The following is a 24,474-nucleotide window of genomic DNA, read 5'->3' on the forward strand; positions in this document are numbered from 1 at the left end:
ACAACAGATTTAAAAAAGAAAAGTAGAAACTACTTTGGTCTTTATTTTGGTCTGACATGGAGAACAAAATAATTCTTATGGAGGCGTTCACTGTAAATCATACCATCAACATTAATGCAAACTTTTCCATGCAGATGAAAGTGTCCAAAATATACAGCTTGGTTTTAGAAAATTGCAAAAAGGCATGTGAAATATATTACTCGTCATTTCATAATAGTGTATTCCGAGGCAAAAAACAAAATCTTTTTTTTTAAATCATGATAACATACACATCAACCAAAGTTATTATGACATAATTCAATTAAAACCAACATGATAATTCCAGATCTCTTGGGAAAATGTTTTGGAAATGTCTTTTTTTCTTTGTACCGCTGCAAAAAGTCAAACTCTTTACAGATAAGTGGATGTGGGGTTTTGTGGTACAGTCAAACCACTTATAAATATTGACTGTATATCATCACCTTTGCAGCATGCATTATACAAAAGAGATAAGATAGCACCATCATATTGAAAAAGCGGGGAGACCCCTGCAGTATGAGAGGCATCATCACTTTTACTGTACAGGTACTGTGCAGGTGTGCCTGTGCTATTAGCTCATCAGTTGTTTAACTTCCTGGAGGGTGTTTCCCCGTCCAGCCTCGGGCTTACACGTACACACTACAGCCTGTTTTCTCTTTTGTTTGCACATTGATTCACAACAGGATTATTATATTATTATTACTTGATGCGCTAGCCTAATGTTCAAGTTTGAATAAGCAGACACCGACAGCTGTGTCTGTTCACCATGTAACACTGACTCAACTTGACCTCACCTCCCAGCAATAAATACCACTTTCCATAGTTTAAACCAGGCTCTGAAATGCATTCTGTTTTCATCACTTTCTCATCATGCACCCGAAAAAACAAATCCACATCCTTATTTTTCTTTTTCAAGTCAAAGACAGTACAGTAATCAGCAGGCTGATAAGATTTAAAAACATCTGAAATTCTGTAAATCCAATATAGAGAGGTGCAATGCACTAAAATGCGCAGCAAAGGACTGAAACAGGGAATGTCTTCTGGAGCTGCAAACTTGTGATGCTGACAGAAGTCGTCACGTAACTGTAATATCCTCCAGAGGACACTCCTGTTCAGGTCTCAGTCATTTGAAATGAGCTCGGCTGCTGCATCAGTGTCAGCTGGGGACATCTTGCCGCTCTGTGACCGCACTACAGCACCAGGATGTCTCCACTGCAGCGCTCGCAGCAGTTAAAAGTAATGTTCTCATAGCGGGTGTAAGGGTGAAACCTGCCGATGCTCTTCTTATTGCCGAGAAAGTTTGAGGGGGTGGAGTCACTGAGCGGAGGGTCTGCCTTGTTTTCTGAGCAGGAGATTGGATCTAAAATCTTCAGCACCTAAGACAGGAAACAGGGGAAACATTTGTGAGGTTCTAGATTTGTGACAAATGTAAAAAGAAGTGTTAGATTTGCACAATGATTTGAAGTTCAGACCTTCTCAGCCATCTTTTCCGCCGGAGTGCTGCAGAGCTGCTCAGCTGTTGCACTGCTGCTCTTCACCACGCTGCTGCTGCTGCTGCTGCTGCTGCTGGGGGTGGTGGTGTTCCCCAGCAGGTGGGAGTTGATGGCGTCTGCTAGCTTGTGATTGGCTGCTGCCAGTTCTCCTGTGCTGAGCGGCTGTGCGCTGGGGTAGTACGTCTGCTGTCGGCCCCACTGCAGGGACACCAGGAGCTGCTCCAGAGATCTGAGCACAGAAAAACAAGCCATGTCAGCACACAGACTTTGTTGTCATCATCTATGCTAACAAAATACTGCACCAGTGCACAAACTCTTTAAGGGCCTTTACCTTTGATCCATCAATTGTACCTGACTGTCAGCCAACGACCACTGGCATACACACTTTGCTATCAGCGGCTCAGCTGTGAACCTTGAACCTTATGTGTTCAACATTATGAATATCTTTGACTCTGCTTTGAGTAATGGTGTGTGTAGCTCATTTACTATTGTACAGTGAGATAAGTTGCTCAATGCAGCACAGATTTGTTGACACTTCCTTAAAAAAGCAAAATCTTTACATTCAGTTGCTATAAAAGGTCAATTTCTTAACAAAGGTGTCTCAAATTGAACCATAAAGTATCAAGGTTTACATGTCACAGACGTTGCACTATATAAGTATATTTAGCCTACAAAGATAAACAAAAAACACTATACCCATCTACTGTCTGCGATTTTGTGAAAAATAAGTAAAGATGAATAAAAAATAAATGCATAAATGTTTACCAAGTTCAACAAGTGATGAGAAGCACATATTTATTTCATTCATTCTTGAGAATTGGGAGAAAACCTTGTTTTTTCTTTAGGTTTTGATTTTAACTCTAATTAGGCTGGGAAAATCTAAAAGATCAAAGTCTTAAACCTTATATTGGACTTACCTCCATGTGATCAAATTTATTCTTAAAGAACATACATACTGGATGTCAGAGGTCAGAAAGTTACATATTTAGTCATTTCACAGTTGAAGTGAGTCACCGTTTGTTTTTCAGAGTTACTGACAATTCTCTTAATGCCATTCAAACTACTTTAACTACTTTTAAACCATCATTTTTATTTAGTTTAATTTAGTAGGTCTGCTGAGTTGTCCTGTTATGGTTGAGTTGGACCTGATAGCTTTATTATTTAATACATTTATCAGCAGCATTCCTGCCTTTTTGGAAACCAAGGAAACTAACTTAACTAAACTATATTTTCCTTGTTGGAAACCAGGAAGTGAGACAGGAGTCCTTGGGTTACAGCTAACCTCCTTTATGACTGATCAAACAACATTTTGTAGAAATCTGATGGAGATGACAAACATCCGAGACACATAAGGGTAGACATATTCACAAAATATATATTTAAAACAAAGTTGACTATAACAGCACGTGTTTACACCCATGATATTAGCATGTGCTGTTAGTTTTAGATTTTGAAGGCTTTGAACAAATTTTTTAATTGTCTGAAGATGTGAATTCTTGTCTGGGACAAGGATGTTTTTTGGCACAGGGCAAGTTTAGAAGTTTAAAGAATGAAAGCAGATCAAATATTTTATAAATCATATTTATTTCATACATATAAATCCTTTAAAAATAATGTTTAACCCCAGAAACTGAAATAGTGTGTTGATAAGTTTTTTAATTTTTAGTTTTTGTTTTTTTTTTGGTAGGATATGGTTTGTCCTAATTTTCAAGAATGGATTATTTAATTCCACGCAAACATGAAAGTGTTGGTCAAGTGTTCCTGTGACAAAGTTATACCACTGCAAGTCTACTTATTTGCTTCAACTGATGGTAATCAATTAGAAATATATGTAATGAAACGCCATGAGTGGAACTACAACTTTATTTACTGTTTATCTGGTGGCTGGATCAAAGGTTACTGCCGGCCATCCTGGCATGCTGAATTTAATAGACGTGTGTGATGTGTCCTCTCTTTTCCTCATCTACAGGATTTTTAGGTTTCAAGCTAATAAACAATTCACTTAATTTAGAAATTATGGATAAGCTGTATGTTACCTGTGAGTGTGTAACATGTCCCTGGAGAACTCTTCTCTCTCTAACAGCAGGTCCTGAATTGCTCCTTGTGCCTCTCTGGTCTGTCTCTGCAGAGCTGCTCTGGCATTTGTCAGCTCCTCTGCCATGACTCTGTAGAGACAACATTGATACAAGTGTTTACTCAGCATGTTGACGTTAATTACATAGAGGTAAAACCCATTATACATTTTATTTGTCCTCCTCCAGCAGTGCTGAAGTGTCCCTGACAGATGCTTGTAGGATGAAAGGACAGCAGCTGGTAGCGCCCTGAAATATAACATCCCATCCCTTCTATCCTCTCCTTTTAATGTCCAATCATTTCCATTTGTCACAGAATTATCTTGTCTATTTCATTACCTGCTGGCCAGGAACTTGCTCCTCCAAACGTCACACTGGATACTCATTCGCTCCAGCTGCTCTGCTGTGTGTGCCAGGCTGCGGCCCAGAGCCTCATTCTCCAGAATCAGTTGGTTCTTCTCTCGCGACATACGTTCAAAATGGTACTGAAGGTCATCACCCACTGACGCCACCAGCAGTTTCTTCAGCTCACGGTTCACCTGGCACATGGGTAAAATAGCGTTAGCAAATTCCTTTTTACAGCTGAAAGCTTGCATGAGGACATGAACTCTTTCCTTTGTATTTACTTTAAAGCACTTCATCACTGGAAAGATAAAAGAAAAAAACAGTGGTCTCATTTCTAAGTCCACTCAAAAAGACAATGAGGAGCATGATTACATTGTATTACCTTCATCAAAACGCATTGATAATGCTACTGATCGCTGTACTGTTCCATGTATCCGTATTTCCTGCATATTTTGATACATAAAAAAGCAACAACCCAACTGTGCTAAGCCTAGTTGAATCTAAATAAAATGCTTCGTTTGGGGCCTTACCTCCGTCTGCACACGGAGCTGATTGGAAAGCCCTTCCTTGTCCTGCAGCAGCCTGCGTTCAGAGTTCTGCAGCTTCTCCAGCTGTCCTCTCCAATCCTCCACCAGAGGCAACGGGGGAGAGCCCTGCTCCTCAGCCTGTTGCCCATTCTCCCCTTTCCCTTCACCAGGTCCTGCGCGGCTGCTCCGGCTAATAGCAGCACGTGGGACGATGATCCTGACAGCTTCCACCTCTGTGCAGGCCTCCCGACTCACCTTGCCCAAGTGGAGCACGCCGAGAGGCTGAGGGGCAGCAGGGGGAGCAGGATAGGTAGATATGGGGCTGTGTTTTGGGCTTGCCACTTTCAGGAGGGGAATTGCAGGCGGACCTGGTGGCAGTGTGTCTGTGATTATCTCCAGGACGGCGGGAGGTTTTTCAGTTTCCATGCCATCGCCTGCGCCTCGGATAGGCACGCTGGCAGAGCCTGAAAGACATAAATAAAGACAAGTCTGCATTTTGAACATTAATGTGTCTCCCTGAGCTATCAAATAAGAACATTACTAACACTGTTTACATTGCACAGCGTAATAGTTGATTTGCCAGTGCCAAAGTCCCTGGCAGCACGTAGGGCTCGGTATAAAACCGCAATCCTTTTTTGGTAACCACCAAATTGTATTTGTTGTGACAAGCACTAAAAACTGGTCAGACCTGTAATCTCATTTAAATTTTCTTTGATCAGAAAGCTCCTGTTTTCATCAAAATTTTCTAAGTTTACACTGTCTTATCAAGGCAACTTCTTGCTTAACTTAAAACACCATTAAACATTGGATAAGTCTGGCTTTGAATCTTAAAAGAAAAAGAAACATGATTATATTCCTTAAAGTTAAGTGTGGCCAATGCTATGGTTTTAGTAACAGCACAGAACTTCAGCTACTGAGTCGACACAAGTATCCAAACATTTAAAATAACACACACAGTCACAGCTGTATGGATGAGTACAGGTTATTTTTCGGTGTTTAGCAGCAGTCACAAAATGTATCTGAAAATCGAGGGATCACTTTAGATATCTTAAATTCAAGATACGATTTTAATGAGTACATACATTACCGCAGATGTGTCTTGACGAAAGTGGTCTAAAGACTGGCTACACAGGCAGCAAATGTAAACTTTCTGTGGCATGTAAATACTTGAGACGTAGTCAAAACAATACATACCTCTCACGGCAGCAGTCATGGTTGAGGTGGTGCAAGTAGAGAAGGAAGTCTGTTAGATTAGATGAGGTGAGACCCGTCGTCGTCGTCGTCCTGTGACAATAAACAATGGAGAACGTACTTTGGTGTTAAACTCTGTAACATTCGGTGTTTATGACTGCGATAAAAGAGTTCCGCTAGTCAAAAGGTCAGTATTATCAGCTAAGGTACTGATAACGCCACACGATAACGGTGGCTAACTTAGCTGGTTAGCTAACTTGCTAAGGCTAGCTGTTTGCCGAACAACATTGACGGCAACGTAAGCAGCTAACAGGAAGTTTAACATAAAAGTTAAAGTACTCAGGGTATCTGCGACCTATCTGCTAGCTATTTTTTGTGTTTTAGATAAATTGTTAGATGACATACCAGGTAACAATCGGTCACACGTCTTCAGTTAATTCGTGTGAGAAGCCGCTAGCTGTTTATTTTGTTACCGGACACAGTTGGCCTCTGTGGAGTCACTGGGGAATTTTGCCCCGAGGCTGGCCTTTCAGGCAACACTTCCGGCCAAGAAACACCTCCTCTTTCAAAGTAACGAGGACTTCACTTTTCAGCACCGTACACAGAACAAGACCTCACAATTAGTTTTAACGTTACCCTGACTATTTCTAACAATAATAATAATACAGACACTTTGTCAAGCAGCAGTATTTGACAAGAAAGCCTGACAGACTAAACCCAGGAACTAAATACGGAAATACGACGAACTTTCCGTCCCGTCCCCTCCTTACAAAACTGATCTCCGGTCGGTTGCTACGTTGTTCGGCTGGTACTGTCAGGCTTACAGCTAACTGTGAAACCGATTAGGGATCAGTGAAAAGGTGCTACACGAAGTTGGTGGTGTAACGGTTGAATATAACCCGATGTGAACAACGCGGAACCTTCCAACGCAGTCAGTTATTGCTCTACGGACAAAAATAGTGTCGCAACAAACGTTGGAAAAAGTGCTGCAGCAGTTGCTTTGTTTACCACTGCAGTTACTTCGGAGAAGATACGAGAAAATGTTAAGTTTAATCAAGTACGCTTAATTTATTGTCGTGTGTTTAAGTTTTTGATATTTGCAGTACTTCCGGTGAGTTCTGGACGATAGTTATCATGGGAGTACACGGACTGTGGAGGCTGCTGGAGAGCACAGGGAAACCCATCAACCCTGAGACATTAGAGGGAAAGATCCTTGCTGTCGGTATCCTGATGTGGTTGTGATCTATTCATCTGTCCTCCTATCTGTCACCTTCTTTCCTTCATGTCCCTGTCAGATTTATTGATGTATCAGACTGTGTTCTGTTAAGCCTTAGTGTCGACCTTAACCAGGTGACCCCCAGACATCAGTATATGGCTGAACCAGGCAGTGAAGGGTGTGAGGGACCGTGATGGCAACAGTGTCCAGAATGCCCACCTCCTCACTCTCTTCCACCGCATCTGCAAGCTGCTCTTCTTCCGCATCAAGCCAGTGTTTGTGTTTGATGGAGACGCACCACTGCTGAAGAAACAGACCCTGGTATGCTTTATCAAGATCCACATAAGCAGTCTGTGCAGATGATTTTGGATATGTCCTCCAAATGGATGTGATTCCCACCTCTTCTGTCATTTAACAATGTTGTTGCTCTTGCCTGCAGGCTCTGAGGAGGCAGAGGAAAGAGGAGTTGAGCCGGGAGTCCAAACAGACCAATGAGAAACTCCTCAAGACATTCCTGAAGAGACAAGCTATCAAAGCAGCACTTGGAGACCGCAGGTAAGGGACAGGGAACGTGTACAGGTGTCTAAATAGGCTTTTTGTTTTTTAAACTACAAGATAAACTGTCCACTCAGAGTCATTTTGATCTCAGTGGTTTTGCCTTAGTTTTCTCTCTTTCTCTCCTGCCACAGTAAGGATCCTCTACCCAGCCTGTCCACTGTGAGGAGAGATGAGGTGGATGACATGTATGTTCTACCAGCCCTGCCAGCTGCAGAGGAGAAAGACAAAAGCAGGTCAGACGTCTGGGAAAGGTTACTGTTCACTAGTCAGTTGTAATGAAGTAGGTTGTCAAAAGTATTAATACTTCCATTCTTTTTTTGATTCCATGTGTTTAAAATGACAGAATCTCAGTTAACTATACATTTAATAGTATTGAAAGTTATGAAGTTATGAAACAAACAGATGTACAATCAGATTTTCAACCCAAGGCTGCACAGATGAAACAACAGGGGGAAAAAAAGTCAACTGGTCCTGTGGCTGTTACAGCTTTCTCTCCATCAACAAAACCACCATGTGACTAGAGGCATGTGTTCAGTGACTTCTTCTTGTCAAGCATTGTGTTCAGTTTGTTAATTCAAAAAAGGAAAAAATATATCCTATTTAGAGGCCTGGGAGTTTGAGGGTTCTGCACTGTTCCTAGGACTGCAGTCTTCTGGACAGAGATCTCAGATGTTGTACCTGGAATCTGCTGGAGCCACTCTCCTAGTTTGGGGGTTACAGCCCCGAGTGCTCCGATTAACGCTGGCACCACTGTTGCCTTTATTCCTCACATCTTTTCTAGCTCCTCGTTCAGCCCTTGTTTTTTTTTTTTTTTTTTGAGCTTCTTGCGTTCCTTCTTCCTGATGTTGCTGTCACTCAGGATTACTACATCTATCATCCCTGCTAAGGATAGACCGATACATCGGCCGGCCAATATATCGGGCCGATATTTGAGTTTTTTACTTGTATTGGCATCGGCCGATACGCATGTGGGTTTGCGGATTTATTTTTCCCTGGCACTTTTTTTCATTTGAAAGTATGTGGTTAAGTTGAACAAAGCTGTTGAATCCTACTGTGTACAGTAGTTGTTGTTTTATTTATGCTTCAGCTTAAATATTTGTTTATTTTATAAAGACATTACTGGAAGATTTAAGAGCACTGAACTCTTTTTTATTTGAATGTATAATAATAATAATAATAATAATAATATTCTACCTGTCCTACCTCAATTTTCCATCTTGTTTTAGTATTTTTTACTGTTCAATAAATGTTTCTTATTTTAAACTTGAGACCTGTAATATTTGTTATCATTTTGTCATTTTTTTTAATGTAAATTGAGGGAGCAAAAGCAGTATCGGCCCCAAATATCGGCTCAAGAAAATCAGCAGTCCATAATCGGTCATCGGCTAAGGGTGATGGCAAAAATTGGTATCGGCATCGGCCCTAAAAAAATCCATATCGGTCTATCCCTAATCCCTGCCTTCTTATGTTGTTTGGTGATCAACACAATGTCCGGTTGGTTAGCCAGCACCAGTCTGTCAGTCTGGATCATAGCTGGGTCATTCACAAGCACCGTAGGCGGTGTCTTCCATTCTGACCTTGGTACTTCCAGCTCGTACTCAGTGCAGATGCTCCTGTACACTATGCCAGGCACTTGGTTACAGCGTTCCATATACACCGTTCCTGCCTGCATCTTCTACCCTGCTATTATGTGCTGAACTGTCTCAGGAGCCTGCACCTGGGGGTCCTGTCTGGTGTGGTATACACCTGCTTCTATTGATCTTGTATAGATATAGTCTACAAGTTTTGTATCAAAGGTTAAAATTCTGGTATTGTGACAACCTTAAAAGTGGTGAGTAATTCAGTCAGATTATCTGCAGTCCACCAGAGGGGTTTAGATCCATTGCCTGATAAAACAGAGAGGAAGCTGGAGAGCTCCTTATCTTCACATGTGTGAGACCAGAGAGTCAGGCTAATCAATGACAAGTTGCCTGATGGAGCACTCAGCAAAATGTATTGTTTTATACAGCCGTTTCACCTTTAATACTGGTACTTTAATCATTTTAATGTGTTTTGTTAATGCAGTTCAGAGGAGGAGGGGGAAGAGCAAGAGTTAGAGGAGACGGATGATGCTTATTACATGTATCAGGTAAAATAATCATACACACAAGAGCATTACATCCTGTAACACCACCACCAAATGATACAGCTTTATATAGTTTGTTTTTGAGTAAATGTTGACACTGTGAGAGACAAGATATTATCTGATATTTTGGTTTTAATAATGTTTTATTATTGCATGGCTGTCGCTGGACCCTGGCCTGGTCCTGGCTATGTTACACTAAGTGTTTTCACTGAGTGAAATCATCAGTAAATGCCTCTGTTTGGCCATCATATCTTCTGATTGTGTCATAAAACTCTACTATGTGTCAGTATCTTCTGAAAGTTTTAGTCGTGTTTGACAAATTATCAGATTATTAGTGTTTTACAGTACGTTGGTTGGCTTTATTGCCCAGCCTTTCCTTGTATGCATGCCTTGTTAAATACTTGACATTTAAAGTCAGGTTGCTCACTGTATCTTAGGGAGAAGCGTATCAAAATCCCAACTCCGTGGACATCAACTCAGAGGACTTTGCGAACCTGCCTCCTGAAATGAAACACGAGATACTCAAAGACATGAAAGAGTTCTCCAAAAGACGCCGCAGCATGTACCAGAAACCCCCAGAGGTACTGTTTGCTCTTATATCCACTCACACACACTCACTCAACTTCTGCTCTCTCACATGGACTCCACTTTGCTTTCTCTTAGCGTTCAGGAGACTTTTCCCAGTACCAATTGGCCGGCCTGCTGCAGAGGAACCAGCTGAACCAGCATCTGGAGGTTGTGGAGAAAGAGATGAGCCAGAGGAGTTCCGGCAGCGCTCCTCAGCTCTACGAACAGGACGGGGAGCAACAGAGTCACAGCGTAGAGTCACAGCGACTGGTTTCAGAAGACTATTCCCATTATATCCTTATTAAAGGTGAGGGCAGCTAGTATTTTTAAATTTCTGCAAAAAAAATTGGTACTGTATTTATATCTATGGGTGCCCGCAACAACGGAAATGCAGGCTTTCATCGATAAAATAGACTATAACATTTACATTTACATCAAAAAAATACAAACCTATCCTCCACTTTTCCTACACAGGCTCCAAAAAGAACGAGACTGTCCCCGAGAGCCAACCTGCAGTTGCACCCTGGTCTGGCAGCTCCCTGACAGGCTCTACAAGACGAGCAGCAGACAAACCCGAGCCCCTGTGGCGTCCTGCTTGTGAGGAAGAGGGAGAACGGTGGGGTCCCTCCTCAGAACTCTCCAAACCCTCTATATCAAAACCATCTCAGGCAGACACATCACCACCCTCGCCTCGTACACTCAAGGCAATCCAGGCTGCGATGAATGACAGCTCAGATGAAGAGAAGGTGGATCAGGATAAGAAGGATGGTAGCGTGTCCCCACGTACCCTGCTGGCAATCCAGCAAGCTCTAACTGAGGAGAGAGACGGAGCTGCCAAACACAGGACTCTGATCAGCAGCTCACCCACCAAAGCGCAGGAGAATATTCATCATGCTGTGCCACAAGTGGTCATCAGCAGCTCAGAGGAAGAGACAGAACCTGATCATGTGAAGTTTTTTCCTGATGAGACATCTGACTTTAAGGGAACAGGCCAAAGGCTACATGTAGACGACAGTTTATTAGGTAGCAGTTCTGAAGATGAGATGGAGGACATGATCAGCCAGAGAAATAAAGCACTTCGCTTGGCTGCGCTGCAACAACCTCTCGAGACAGAGATGAAGTCAGAAGAGGAGAGAAAGAAAGAACAGTTGACAGAGGAAATAAAGACAAGAAGTAGAAGGCAGACAGAGAAACAAGAAGAGCTGGAGAGAAGAGAATCAGAGCAGGGATCAATCACAAAGCCACAGGATGCTCCTGCTTCCAATCAGAACACGTTGTCCATCAATCTCTCTGCTCAGCTACGTGGAAAACCTGAAGAGACTGAAATTCATCCTGAGCTGTTACAGCAGAGGAGTAACCAGGTGATTGAAGCTGCACGGGAGAGGAATGGTGATGATGTGAAGTTGGAGGGCAGCGAGGAGAGCGAGTCAGAAGGTACAGCTCTGAAACCAGCAGATATTAAAGGGGCAGTTAACCCCAAAATCAGAAGTACATATTTTTTCTCCCACCTTTAGTGCTATTTATCAACGTAGATTGTTTCTGTGTGAGTTGCATAGTGTTGGAGATATCAGCCATAGAGATGTCTGCCTTCTCTCAAATATAGTGCAACTAGATGGCACTCGGCTTGTGGTGCTCAAAGTGCCAAAAAAAATACATTTAAGAGAACAGCAATGTCTCTTTCTCACTATAGACCTTGTTGTGAGCAGTTTCTTGTAGGAACTACTTTATGTCTACCAAACTACACCCACCAACTGCACAGAGGGAAGTGCTGCTGCTAGCTCACCTAGCACCGCAGAGCTAGCTAATGTAACAGCTCAGCTGCAATAGGACACCATCAGTATTTCCATCTTAAACTTTCAAGAGCACGAGCCTCTTGTCCATGAGTAGATGCACACGTCCTTCTGTGTGGTGATACAGTCAGTGGTTGCAGTTCAGTAAAATGAAAATAGTTTCTACATGAAACTACTCACAACAAGGACTGTGGATTATTTTGAGTAACTGGGTTATGATTTCTGGATCGAGACATTGCTGTTGAGTTTTTCAAATGTATTTTTTTTCTCCCGCTTTGAGCAGCACGGCCTACTTCCTTTTATTTTTTAGAGACCAGCCAATGTTTCCATTACAGAGCAACTCACACTAATCCAATCTAGATTAATAAACAGCACTACAGGTAAGAAGAAAATATTGTATTTTGATTTTTAGGTGAAGTATACCTTTAACAAAATTGCTTTTTTTTGTGTGTGTGTGTGTGTGTGTGTTTTCCCAGAGAGCTTCATCGAGGTGTCAGAAGACGAATTTAAAGAGGAGGATGCAGATGATTCACTTGTAATTACCGGAGAGAAAGGATCTCAAGATGAGGTCCATAAAGAAGAGAACGAGCAGGAAGAAAAACCAGAACTGACAGAGGCTCCGGCTGCTGCTTTGAAAGAAGAGGAAGAAGAAGAAGACAAAAAGAGACAGACTGAAGAGAAAGAGTTAAAGGAGGGGACAGAGATGGAATCCAGCTCGACTCCAGCGACTAATGAATGGGAACACTTTGATGTGGTACGCATTCCTGTTAGATTTTAACTTCAGTGCTTATTTTAAAATACAGAAGCTAGCCTCAGGATATCAAAATGGAAAAATAAAACAAGAATCTGCCATTTTATTTTAACTTTATATTCACTTTACACTGCACAGGGCTGCAGTATGACAAAGCAGAAATGGGCTTTAGGCTGAGTAGTTCAGCACAGTAATGTGCATGTGATTGGGCTGATGCAGCGACTGTGTGTGTGTGTTGTGCTGCAGGATGAGCTGGAGGCTCTGGAGAGCTCTCTGCAGTTGGAGCAGAGCAGCCTGAGGGAGCTGAAGCAGCAGCAGGAGAGGATGGCGAACACGGTCACTGGACAGATGCAGCTGGAGAGCCAGGTGAACCACAGACACTTTTACATCACATCAAGCACACTCAGCCATAGCTTCGATCAAAGAATTATCATCGTAAGAATAGAATAAGAAGTTAAATACACATCCATGAGATATGAAGACCCAGAGCTGCACCTGATTTGGATGTTATCAGTCCATTCAAATTATCCATTTAAATTAGTCAACACTGACTTTTGATTTCATGTTGGCTCTCCTAGGTGAAAGGCCTGTGTTTGTTTGACCAGTCCTCCACCCTTACCTGACTTCCCCCTTTGCTCCCGTTATAATTATTACAGCTACGAAATGTCACCACCAAACAATAAAGGGAAATGGCCACTTCATACTCATATCTGTGACGCTTATAACCACTGACAACCGGTTAACCCAGAGAAGGCGTAAGGCTGACTGGGGGGGATACATTTCTTTGTGGTGCCTCAGCCAGACATTCCCAGAGCCATACAGTCTGTATTAATTTACAGTCTTTGCTGTGAGTAAATGTGTTAGCTTGTTCATGTGTCTGTTAACTCACTGACAGTATAAAATGTCACAGGCTGTCATCATTTTCTCCCTTGTAAAATGTAAAACCTCCAAAGTGCTCTATTAATCCCCTTGGCTGTTTTGATAATGCTGCTAAGAGCAAAGGTATTTCTCAGATGACTACAGAAACATGGCAAATAGTGTCAGTGTTTTCAAGAAAAAAGCATAATGACAGTGTAATCTTGGTGTAGACAAAACCAAAACCATCAGCTTTCGATACTGTCTTGACCGTTTTCTTTTTTGCTACCAGGAGCTGCTGCGGCTGTTCGGCGTGCCATTCCTGGTGGCACCGATGGAGGCCGAGGCTCAGTGTGCAGCACTGGACCGCACTGACCACACCAACGGGACCATTACAGACGACTCAGATGTGTGGCTGTTTGGAGGGCGACATGTCTACAGGAACTTTTTCAGCCAGAACAAATATGTCGAACATTACCAGTACAGTGACCTGCAGAACCAACTGGGTCAGTGCTCACTGTCATATTTAATAACAGATCCTGTTAAAGTATTTAAACAAGGTTAATAATTAATTTCCTCCTGTCATGTCTTTTTATTTTAAATGTTGAGTTGGTCTTAGTTTCATTTTAGAGTCTAAAAGATTACATGACAGCAAAAGTGCCATTTTCTTGTTGATTCAAAATGCCAAATACACTCAGAAAGAAATATATTATTAGACAGAATTTGACCAGCCAACTTTCAGTCAAATCAAATACAGCCTGAATCTCCTGCTTGATGGAGAAACAAACTAAACCACAGACAATTATCACATTTATGATGCAATTTCATTGGATATTTTCCTTTCCTTTTGTCACCTGCACATACTCTGACCTTTGTGTGTCTGTATATGACAGGTTTATTCATGCAACTGCACATGATGTTAATTTGCTGTTTTGTGGCCTGCTGAAATTTAAGAGTGAGGTGTTGAAATTGTGCTGGGATAACACATCACTGCCTTAATCCGATCATCTTACATTGCACATATCAGAGACACGTGTTTTTGTTGTGATGGACTGTCAGCAGTCTGACCGGGCAGAGAGCAAAACGCTTTACTTCTACCCCTCTTTCCCGTCTTTTCATTTTCTCTTCTCTGTGTCTCTCAGGTCTGGACAGGACTAAACTGATTAACCTGGCTTACTTGCTTGGTAGCGACTACACCGAGGGCGTGCCAGGGGTCGGATATGTGACTGGCATGGAGATACTGAATGAGTTCCCAGGACCAGGCTTAGAGCCACTCGTACAGTTAAGGTGTGTTTCAGTGTTTGTGTTCATTAGTCCAGGAGATTCAAAGGTTATTGGATTTTCAAAATTATTTTTTACCTTTTTTCTATTCTTCACAAATTTATAAACCCTTTTACATATTTCATGCTTTATCCCTAAATCCTCTATTTACTGTATCTATTAACTATGGTACAAATGTGAAAAATAAGCGTATTGTCAAAAGTGCCTTTGATTTTTAACTGAGCTGAAAAAACATTAACTCAGTATACAACTTAGGCATGTGCCAGTATTAAAAACTATCATGGCAAAAATCCCCACTAATCTTGGTTATTGTTTCTTTTTCTCTAGTGAATGGTGGGCAGAGGCTCAGGAGAACAAGCGCCTGGTGGCTAATCCTCGGGACACAAAGGTTAAGAAGAAACTGAGGGACCTGAAACTGTATCCTGGGTTCCCTAACCCTGCGGTGGCTCAGGCTTACCTGCAACCTGCTGTGGATCAGTCCAATAGCTTCTTCAGCTGGGGACGCCCACAACTCGACATGATCAAAGAATATCCTTTCTCTGTGTGTGTGTGTGTGTGTGTGTGTGTGTGTGTGTGTGTGTGTGTGTGGTGTGTCGGATTATGAATATGTTAAGTTTCCTAAACTAGTCTTTTACATTCTGTCTGAGTCATTTTGGCTGGAGCAGTCGGAAGACAGAGGAGACTCTTCAACCTGTGATAAAGCAGCTCAACACCCAGCAGGTAACCATGGGTACCTCTACCTCAAGGCATACTTTTGCAGTCATTTGCAAGAGGTATGGGGAAAGCGCACCCAACTAACTGAACTAAAAATCAATAATATAAATTAATATTAAACTAAAAATATATGGAATATATTTTTGAATATGTGTGAAAATAAACAGCCAATACAAATGGGTGTGATGTTGATCTTTGTTGTATTTACTGTGACTAGTAAACTGCACATCAGCACAATACCACATAATGCAATTTAGTTAGCAAGTGAGCAGAGAAGCTGCAATAGTTAACATTAGTCATTGATGGATAAACCGTTGACATTGCTAAAAGAATGAATCAACAGTTAAAATACTTAAGTAAAAGTAATGAATTAACAGTTGAAATAACAAAAAGTAATAAATTAAGAGTCGAAGTATTTCGCTAAAGTAATAAATTAACAGTCAAAATAGGTAGCTAAAAGTAATGGATTAACGTTGAAATAGTTAACTTAAGGTAATGAATTAACAGTTGAAATAGTTAGCTAAAAGTCAGAAAGTAAGAGTCAAAATATTTAGCTAAAGTATTGCATTAACAGTTGAAATAGTTAGCTAAAGTAATGAACTCACAGTGGAAATAGCTATAGTAATGTATTAACGTTGAAGTAGTTAGCTAAAAGTAGTGAACTAACTGTTGAAATAGTTAGCTAACATAAAAATCTCACAGTGGAAATAGTTAGCTAAAAGTAATAAATTAAGAGTTGAAATATTTAGCTAAAGTTTTGAATTAAAAGTCGAAATAGTTAGCCAGACGTAATGAATTAACGGATGAAATAGTTAACGTTAGCTAAAGCAATGAACTTACAGTGGGAATAGTTAGCTAAAAGTAATAAATTTAGAGTTGAAATATTTAGCTAAAGTAATGAACTCATAGTGGAAGTAGTTAGCTAAAAGTAATAAATTAACATTTGAAACAGTCAGCTAAAATTATGAATGAAAATGAATGAATGAATGAATGTTGAAATAGTTAGCTAAAGTCATAAATAAAATACATAAATGTAATGAATAAAAAATTAAATGGTTAGGTAAAAGTTTTGAATTAACATTTGAAATAGTTGGCTAAAGAATGAACTAACATGGAATCACTCAGTCAGAAGTAAATTGAAATAGTTAAAAGTCAATGAATAAACAGTTGAAATAGTTAGCAGTAGCTAAGAGTAATGAGTTAGAGGTTTAAATTGGTCACTGAAAGTAATGGATTAATTGTTTAGACACCCAGATTCTGCCATTATAAATGGTAGTAGTACAAATGCAAACATGAGCAGAGCAACTTAAACACTGACAAGTCAGTTGTAGAAACAAAAATATCCAACAGTGTCCCCTTTTACATACTGTAGTTATAGCATTGAATAACATTCGGAGCATGATGGGTGGTGCAGATGAAGGGATACTTGAGCTAATCTGATGGAGCAGTGGGGTTACATCACATATACAACTGTAAGAATTTACAGTAAATGGCTGCAAGACTGTCACATCTTCAGTCCAGTAAGCACACCTAAAAACATTCCTGTCTCGTGTTCACTTTCCACTCTCTTCAGTGTCTCCAGTTTGATTGTGTAAGTTTGAAAAAGGCAGTAATGAAGGGAATAAAACCACTTTGTAGTCTGACATCATTTATGCTTTTGGTTTAGACTCAGCTACGGATCGACTCATTCTTCCGTATGGAGCAACAGGAAAAGCAGGCGATCCGCAGCCAGCGACTCCGCCGAGCCGTCACCTGCATGAAGAGAAAGGAGAGAGAAGGAGGAGAGGAGGAAGAGGAGGACAGCGAGGAGGAAATGCCATCCCCCAAGAAAGGCAAAGCGGCAAGCAAGAGTCCAAAGAAAGGAGGATGCGGGGACAGAAAAGAGGAGAGGCCTGTGGTAGGAGGAGGGTTTCTAGGGTCGGAGGTGATGGTTGAACCTCCTCTCACACCTCTGAAGGATGTGAGCAGCACCAGCCGGGAGTACCCTTCAGTAATGGCTGTCCCTGTGTCTACTAAGACTGTACCTCAGAGGGCCAGGGGGAGCAGCAGCAGCCAGGCGTCCCCCTCAGTAAAGGCCGTCCCTCAGCCTACTAAGACTGTACCTCAGAGGGCCAGAGGCAGCAGCAGCAGCAGCTCTGATGAGGACAGCGACGATGGCAGGGAAGTTGCTATGGTTACCGCCCGATCTGTGTTCGAGGGCAGCCGACGAGGGCGTGGAACAAAAAGCACAAGGGGTAGAGGAAGCACGAGAGGAAAGGGAAAGGTGAAGAAGTTGTAAGGGGGGGAAAAACTGAATTTCAAAGATACAATTAACATTAATTGTTTTGATATTAACTGTGAGACATATTCACACACTTCCAAATAATATCTGATATTTGATATTTATAAGGTAAATGTGAAAATGAATCATGATGAACTGAGCTATTTCTGTATTATAGAATACTGGTACGTGTTTTGTAAACTATTGATGTGACTGAAAATATTTTTTTACCTGTGTACAAGCTAAATATATCACATTAAATTGTTGAAGTACATGGTTTTTTTGTAGTTGAAGTACTTCCTCAGTAGATGTCAGTTTGGCTCCAACTTCCGTCGTTTGTCGTGCTGACCTGTTGACGGTGAGACTGAGACAGGTGCAAGTCTTCAGCGCCTTACATCCCTCAAATTTCTTTCAGGCAGTATTTCAGTCGCCTTCTGCTCCTGCATACACTCCCCTTCCTCCTCCCTCTGCCTCGGACACATGCAGACATCCAGGCTTTTGCAAATGTGAGAAAAATGAATGAATACATGATGTTCTATCACCTGCACCAAGGGTCAAGAGCTAATTTAGATTGTCAGTAAAATAGATTTGTTTATTTAAGGCATTAGCCCTTTGCTTCACTCTCAAGTTCAGTGGCCGGACGGAGCAGCTGTGGCTGTCCGTCAGTCATACTGCCTTAGAGAAGAGTTAAAGCACGCCCAGAGAGAGAGCTAGAAATGTGGGGGGAGCTGAAGTGGTTAAACAAGAAGTTGGAAAACACTGTAATTGTGTGTAACTTGAAACCACAGAAGGTGACAGCTAACACCCTGCAATAGATCTGGATCCAGATTGACCCAAATCCAAAGGACTTCATCTGGGACCAAAAAAACCTACGACTTATTTGCCCTCCTTTTTGGACTCCTTCAAACATGGAGACTCAACAGTCCAAGGGCAAGAAGGAGGACTCCAAGACCAAAGAAGAAGGTGAGAATTTGCACACAAGTGCAAGTTTTGTTTCTAATTTCAATGGCATTAATTAGTGTTAGCAGTTTGGTACATGGTTACAACTGTTTAAGCAGGTATTTTTCTTTGTGAAACACTGATTTCCGAGGTAGTGTGCATGCATAGTTAAATCTAAATCCCATAAACCAGCCAAGCATCAATCTACTGTCAGAGCTTGCAGGATGTGGCTGTGTTTACAGCTGCATCATTAATGTCATCAGAGATATTTATACACACATAAAAGCTGTAAATTGAGCTCTTGAGCACTCCCCAACCTTTGCATTGTCCCTCAGTGGACTCCCCTGAACTTTTCTGTCATCCAGCATTGCATAACTGAAGTTGTGTGTCAGATGCCATGACTTACCAGCAGCACCGACACATAGCTGGGGTCTGACGCAGCGGCATGATGTTTCAAACAGAGCAGGATCAAAGGGGCATTATGAGCCTAAATGTGATTCATTTATAGAGCACAGAATCAAATGTTACCTGCAATGTGATATGGAGGAAAAACAACATTACTTATCTGTTTGATTTGAGGCCGGAGTATGTCAGTGCTATTTTTAGGTGATGGGCACTGGTGGACAAAATAAGAGAAACACCTAATAATCCTATACAGTAGTCCTGCAGTCTGCAGACTTTGTTTTATCTTTAAACACATTTTGGGATTGCTTCACCTAAATTATTTTCTTACATGGTGGTATTTAGCCATTTGGTCACATTTTTGAAGATCTTTTGCTTCCACTTCTCCAAAAAAAATTGCAGTAAAACAAATCAATCAATCAATTTTATTTATAAAGCCCAATATCACAAATCACAATTTGCCTCACAGGGCTTTACAACATATGACATCCCTCTGTCCTTATGACCCTCACAGTGGATAAGGAAAAACTCCCCCCAAAAAACCCTTTAACAGGGAAAAAAAACGGTAGAAACCTCAGGAAGAACAACTGAGGAGGGATCCCTCTTCCAGGACGGACAGACATGCAATAGATGTCGTACAGAACAGATCAGCATAATAAATTAACAGTAATCCGTATGACACAATGAGACAGAAAGAGAGAGAGAGAGAGAGAGAGATGCAGGTAATGACAGTAGCTTACAACAACATTATTGAAGGTTATAATATTATAGTTATAGTTCTGGCTACTGTGGCACAATATGTTGAAAGTATGTATTAATATCTGGCAGTATACATGTGTGACAATAGTCAAATCAACATGTTATTCTGGATAATGCACAGCCCTAAGTCTGAACAATTTTCATAGGAAATATTAAAGATCCTAACAAATTCCTATGAAAATGAAACCCAGATTCAGTCAGATGGTCTTTCCCTTGTCATGTCACACCATTTTGATGCACCAGCAATTCAGTCAGCAGCTTCTGTACATCATAAACACCAAGGCAGCTGCACAGGTGACGCATAATAAAGTAATGAGCAATGCACGTCAACTCAAACTGACCTACTGTTGTTGCTGCTTGAGTTGTTGGAGCATCAGACACCTTAGAATTATATCAAGTGCCAAGAAATCTGAAAAATCTTACACACCAAACAGGAAAACAGCAGTGGCAACATGGAGCAGTGCTCACAATAGACTGTCATCAACAGATGGGACGAGACAACAAACACTACGTACTTTGGCATCAAAGACTGAATACAGACTTGACACAACGCCTCTGCCAGTAGCAGCAAAACACAAGATCAAAAGCAGCAACATTATGATTACAAAACTATGTTGAATACTGTTTAAATCACCTTTTTTCACGGCAGAAATTTTGACTCGTCACAACAGGTAAAAAGCACCACTGCAGCTAATAATGTTAATTACAGCTCTATACCATCTAAGTGTATCAATAACGATGCCAGTGAGATTTATGTGTATCTCCTGCAGGGTTTGCGCACATTTTTCATTTCAAAATTCCATCCACTTCCAGGCATCTCTGTAGATTTTCCAGACCATATTTGACCCCTGTGTACAAACAGCCAGTCCTTGGATAACTTGTATTTGCCCACTGTGGCTGTTCAGTCCACACTCCGCTGAAAGTTGGACGATGTTCCACTGTCAAATATCTCTGCTGACACAGGAAGTAAACTGAGCAGTGCTACCTGTACTCGTATTAGCTTCCCTCAACATACTGACTAAATAATACTGTATTACTGTTCCCTCAATGGGTCAACAAATAATTTAATTTCACGGTGTCTGCACAGCCTTTTGCATTCCCTGTGTCCATGGAAACGCCAATGAACACAGCCGTAAAGGTTTCGCTATGCAGAAAAGATTTTCTGTCTACCTTTCTGTCTAAATTTTCAGACAAGCTTAACATCTGGTAATTTGTGATGCTAAGTATATGCAATTTTAATATGTTGCCACATTTCTTTTAAACTAATTGGGTCACAGATGTGTTTCAGTTATAAAGCACGTGGGGCAGAGATGTTTGGAGGCTGTACATGCAGGCGTAGGGAAAACCCTGTGTAGGAATGTGCATTCATTTACCATACCTCTAGCCTTACTTTTGACGACATCAAGCTAGCTCTGACCTGCACTCCTTTACACAGTGGTAAACATTCTGGCTCCAAGCACTGTGAAAAACACTCTTCTTTGATCAATTTATTATTAGAAATTCTGAATTTTATATTTTAGAAAACAGAACAGGGGCAATAGACTGGAAACACATCTCCAGACCTGAAAATTACTTAAATCAAATTCCATATTTTTCCATACAGCAGAGGAACCTGTATGACGTCAGAATATCTGCTGTGAAAAGGGTCTATTTGTCAATCTTGTGTTATTTTAGATATTCTACATTTTCCTAACTAACTTTATATACTTTTTTTTTTTTTTTTTTACCTGCCTGTCTCATGGATGCCATAGCAGGTGCTGCTGTGGACGCAGAGCTAGCCCAAGCCATAATGGCTCGGTGTTTCCACCCCTCTGTGATTGGCCCGGAGCCCTGGGAGGGATACGTCTTTAACGATCTGCAAATCCGTATCAAAGAGTCCACAGACATCTATGGAGCTGTGCTCTGGCCCTCAGTACACCCAAACTCAGACAATATCCTAAATATTTAGCTGCTGAACTGTCCTCTTCTTTTGCCAATTAACTCTAATCTTTTGCTCCCCCCAACAGGCGATGGTGTTGTGTCATTTCTTAGAGACCAACCAGGACAAACACAACCTGATGGACAAAAATGTGATTGAACTGGGTGCTGGAACCGGGCTTGTCACCATCGTGTCCAGCCTGTTAGGTACAGACACAAAACAACCCAGCGATTAGCTCTCACACATCTCTTAATCTTTCAGCTTTGTCTCCCTCTGTTGCTGTTTGTATCTGATAAGCTGCACTGCCTCTTTCCAGGTGCCAAGGTGACCTCCACTGACCTGCCAGATGTGTTGGGGAACCTCCAGTACAATGTTATGCGCAACACCAAGGGCCGATGCAAGTACATCCCTCTGGTAGGCTTGTATATTTGGATATCATACTGTCATTTCATGATATTTCCAGTGCAGCAAACACCAAAAACTGATGATACAAAACACCTTAGGATACAAAAGTGGGCTTAAATCTTTATAGAAAAGAAATAGATACCATACAACCCTAAATCATCCCTGTTTGTAGGTCACTGAGCTCGTCTGGGGTCAGGGCGTGGAGCAGCGTTTCCCGCGTGCCACACATTGTTTCGACTACATCATGGCAGCCGACGTGGTGTATGCCCATCCTTTTCTGGAGGAGCTGATGGACACCTTTGACTACCTGTGCCAGGAAAACACACAGATCCTGTGGGCCATGCGTTTTCGACTGGACCCGGAGAACAGCTTCGTCGACCGCTTTCGGCAGCGCTTCCACCTGGAGGAGCTGTACGACCTCCCCAGCCTCAGTATCAAACTGTACCGAGCCTGGAGGAAGGATAAGAGGACTCAGGACCGGAGAGAGGCTGCTGCCTGAACTGTGTACACACACTGCATATTAAGTGTGTGTATGAGGGTGTGAGTGTGTGTGTGAGTGTGTCTGTGACTAAATTAGGTCACATTTGTTGTTTATTCTGTAATATCAGGTGTTTTCATGGACCTCATGCAAATCTCTAAATGTATCTGTCTATCTAAAATGACCACTGAATTCAATCTGACATCGTGTCACTCAACAGTCTTATTTATAGCTGATCTGTTCATTTAGGTGACCTTCAATAAACCAGCAAGTATGTATGTTTGGATACACCTAAGGCTTTTTCATATGGATGTTTAATAAGGGGGCATTTTGGGTCACAATGACCAAGAAGTCCCTCTGCAGGATCTCACTCAGTGATTTATCTATTTATTTTTTTAAAGCTTGTTGTCGTCCATCAGCAGCACATTCTCACACTTCAGGTCTTGGCAGACAGTGTTGTTTTGGTCCAGTCGGCTCACACAGCACAGATGATGTGGTAAGACGTGGCTCTGGATTTTTCCAGTGGATTCCTGATGAGCCTGTGGATTTTATTTGGGAGGTCTGTTGCCATGTTACTTCACATGGACAGCCTAGTCACCAGAGGGAAAACGTTGGCATTGTACGTTTATACAAACAACAGATATAGTGATACATTACAGCTGTGCATTTCATACGTACCATTTCAGTGTTTCTAAAGTGACATAGTAACTGAGCTGATTGTCATTAGGAGGGGATGGTAGATGGTGTGACACCAGCCAAGCTGCAGATCACTGTTCAAGAACAGCAAAAAAAACACAGCTGGCTGTTTTTTTTAGCAAGTTATCACTGTGTTTTCAGTGGAGTTTTAGCTATCAAATGTAGGGTTTTTGTATTTTGGTGACTTGTTGCTGTTTTTCCACCTGTGATCATGCCACGAGAACCAATTGTATTTTACAGACATCGCTGCTTTTCCAGCTGGGATTATGCCACCCAAACTGTGTATTTTAAGCCAAAACATGATCTTTTTCAAACATAACAAAGTGTTTTTAGTGTCTAAACGTAACCACACGTTAACCACAGTGTTGCTGAAGCATGAAGTTTCAGTGTATCCACTACAAAACAATATCTATACTACATAATGACGAAAACTCTGTCTGTGTGTCTGTTCCACGTTTTTCTCCTCACTGACTTGGTCAATCCATGTGAAATTTGGCACAGTGGTAGAGGGTCATGGGAGGATGCGAATGAAGCAATATTACATCAATTGGCCAAAGGGGGGCGCTATAGCAACCGATTGAAATTGCAAACTTTGAATGGGCATATCTCATGTCCTGTATGTCGTAGAGACATGAAACTTTGCACAGAGATGCCTCTCCTCATGAGGAACAAATTTGCCTCAAGAACCCATAACTTCCAGTTATATAGATTTTCCGCCATTTTGAATTTTTTTGAAAAACAGTTCAAATCGATCTCTTCCTAGGAAGTTTGACCCATCTGCATGAACCTCGGTGAACATAATCTAGGGACCAATATCTAAAGTTCCCTCTTGGCAAAAGTTGGAAAACTTACTAAAACTGAGCTTCTATAAGGCAATGAATATTGCGGAGGGCGTGGCTCATCACATAAAGGTGTATAACATCTCAAGGGTTTCACTGATCACCACGCAACTTTGTAGGCATATGACCACACATAATCTGAGGGGAGCCCTCCATTATTGACCCCATCAAACAAAATGGGGGTGCTAGAGAGCTAATTTCTTATCTAGGCCTAACCGCCATATCGATTTTTACTAAACTTGGTAGATATGTAGAACAGGACGCTTCAAGGTGAC

At 41.5% G+C, this 24,474-nt stretch overlaps 3 protein-coding genes across 4 annotated transcripts; 2 read left to right on the forward strand and 1 right to left on the reverse strand.

Moving 5' to 3' along the window:
- Positions 1 to 8: 8 nt before the first annotated feature.
- blzf1 (basic leucine zipper nuclear factor 1) lies at positions 9 to 6,196 on the reverse strand. Its single transcript, XM_049597279.1, has 7 exons — positions 6,052 to 6,196; positions 5,650 to 5,739; positions 4,459 to 4,919; positions 3,923 to 4,122; positions 3,548 to 3,676; positions 1,491 to 1,740; positions 9 to 1,394 (listed from the first exon to the last, which is right to left on the reverse strand). The coding sequence occupies exons 2-7, from the start codon at positions 5,666 to 5,668 to the stop codon at positions 1,209 to 1,211; spliced, it is 1,245 nt and encodes a 414-aa protein (XP_049453236.1). The 5' UTR covers positions 5,669 to 5,739; positions 6,052 to 6,196; the 3' UTR covers positions 9 to 1,208.
- ercc5 (excision repair cross-complementation group 5) lies at positions 5,699 to 18,037 on the forward strand. Its single transcript, XM_049597253.1, has 16 exons — positions 5,699 to 5,833; positions 6,750 to 6,868; positions 7,008 to 7,183; positions 7,302 to 7,417; positions 7,552 to 7,653; positions 9,485 to 9,548; positions 9,983 to 10,126; positions 10,209 to 10,419; positions 10,587 to 11,546; positions 12,379 to 12,656; positions 12,900 to 13,019; positions 13,801 to 14,014; positions 14,651 to 14,795; positions 15,117 to 15,317; positions 15,425 to 15,509; positions 17,170 to 18,037. Exons 2-16 carry the CDS (start codon positions 6,781 to 6,783, stop codon positions 17,779 to 17,781), a joined length of 3,516 nt encoding a protein of 1,171 aa, XP_049453210.1. The 5' UTR covers positions 5,699 to 5,833; positions 6,750 to 6,780; the 3' UTR covers positions 17,782 to 18,037.
- A 109-nt stretch (positions 18,038 to 18,146) lies between these two features.
- mettl21e (methyltransferase like 21e) lies at positions 18,147 to 22,942 on the forward strand. 2 transcript variants are annotated; one of them, XM_049597294.1, is made up of 5 exons: positions 18,147 to 18,726; positions 21,615 to 21,775; positions 21,870 to 21,987; positions 22,098 to 22,195; positions 22,359 to 22,942. In XM_049597294.1, the coding sequence occupies exons 1-5, from the start codon at positions 18,672 to 18,674 to the stop codon at positions 22,683 to 22,685; spliced, it is 759 nt and encodes a 252-aa protein (XP_049453251.1). In that variant the 5' UTR covers positions 18,147 to 18,671; the 3' UTR covers positions 22,686 to 22,942. The 2 variants fall into 2 exon arrangements, with proteins under 2 accessions (XP_049453251.1, XP_049453260.1); XM_049597303.1 differs by having other exon boundaries at positions 21,618 to 21,775.
- Positions 22,943 to 24,474: the final 1,532 nt, after the last annotated feature.

Source organism: Epinephelus fuscoguttatus, linkage group LG2 (genome assembly GCF_011397635.1).
Source record: "Epinephelus fuscoguttatus linkage group LG2, E.fuscoguttatus.final_Chr_v1".
In the NCBI taxonomy this organism is placed as follows: Eukaryota; Metazoa; Chordata; class Actinopteri; order Perciformes; family Serranidae; genus Epinephelus; species Epinephelus fuscoguttatus.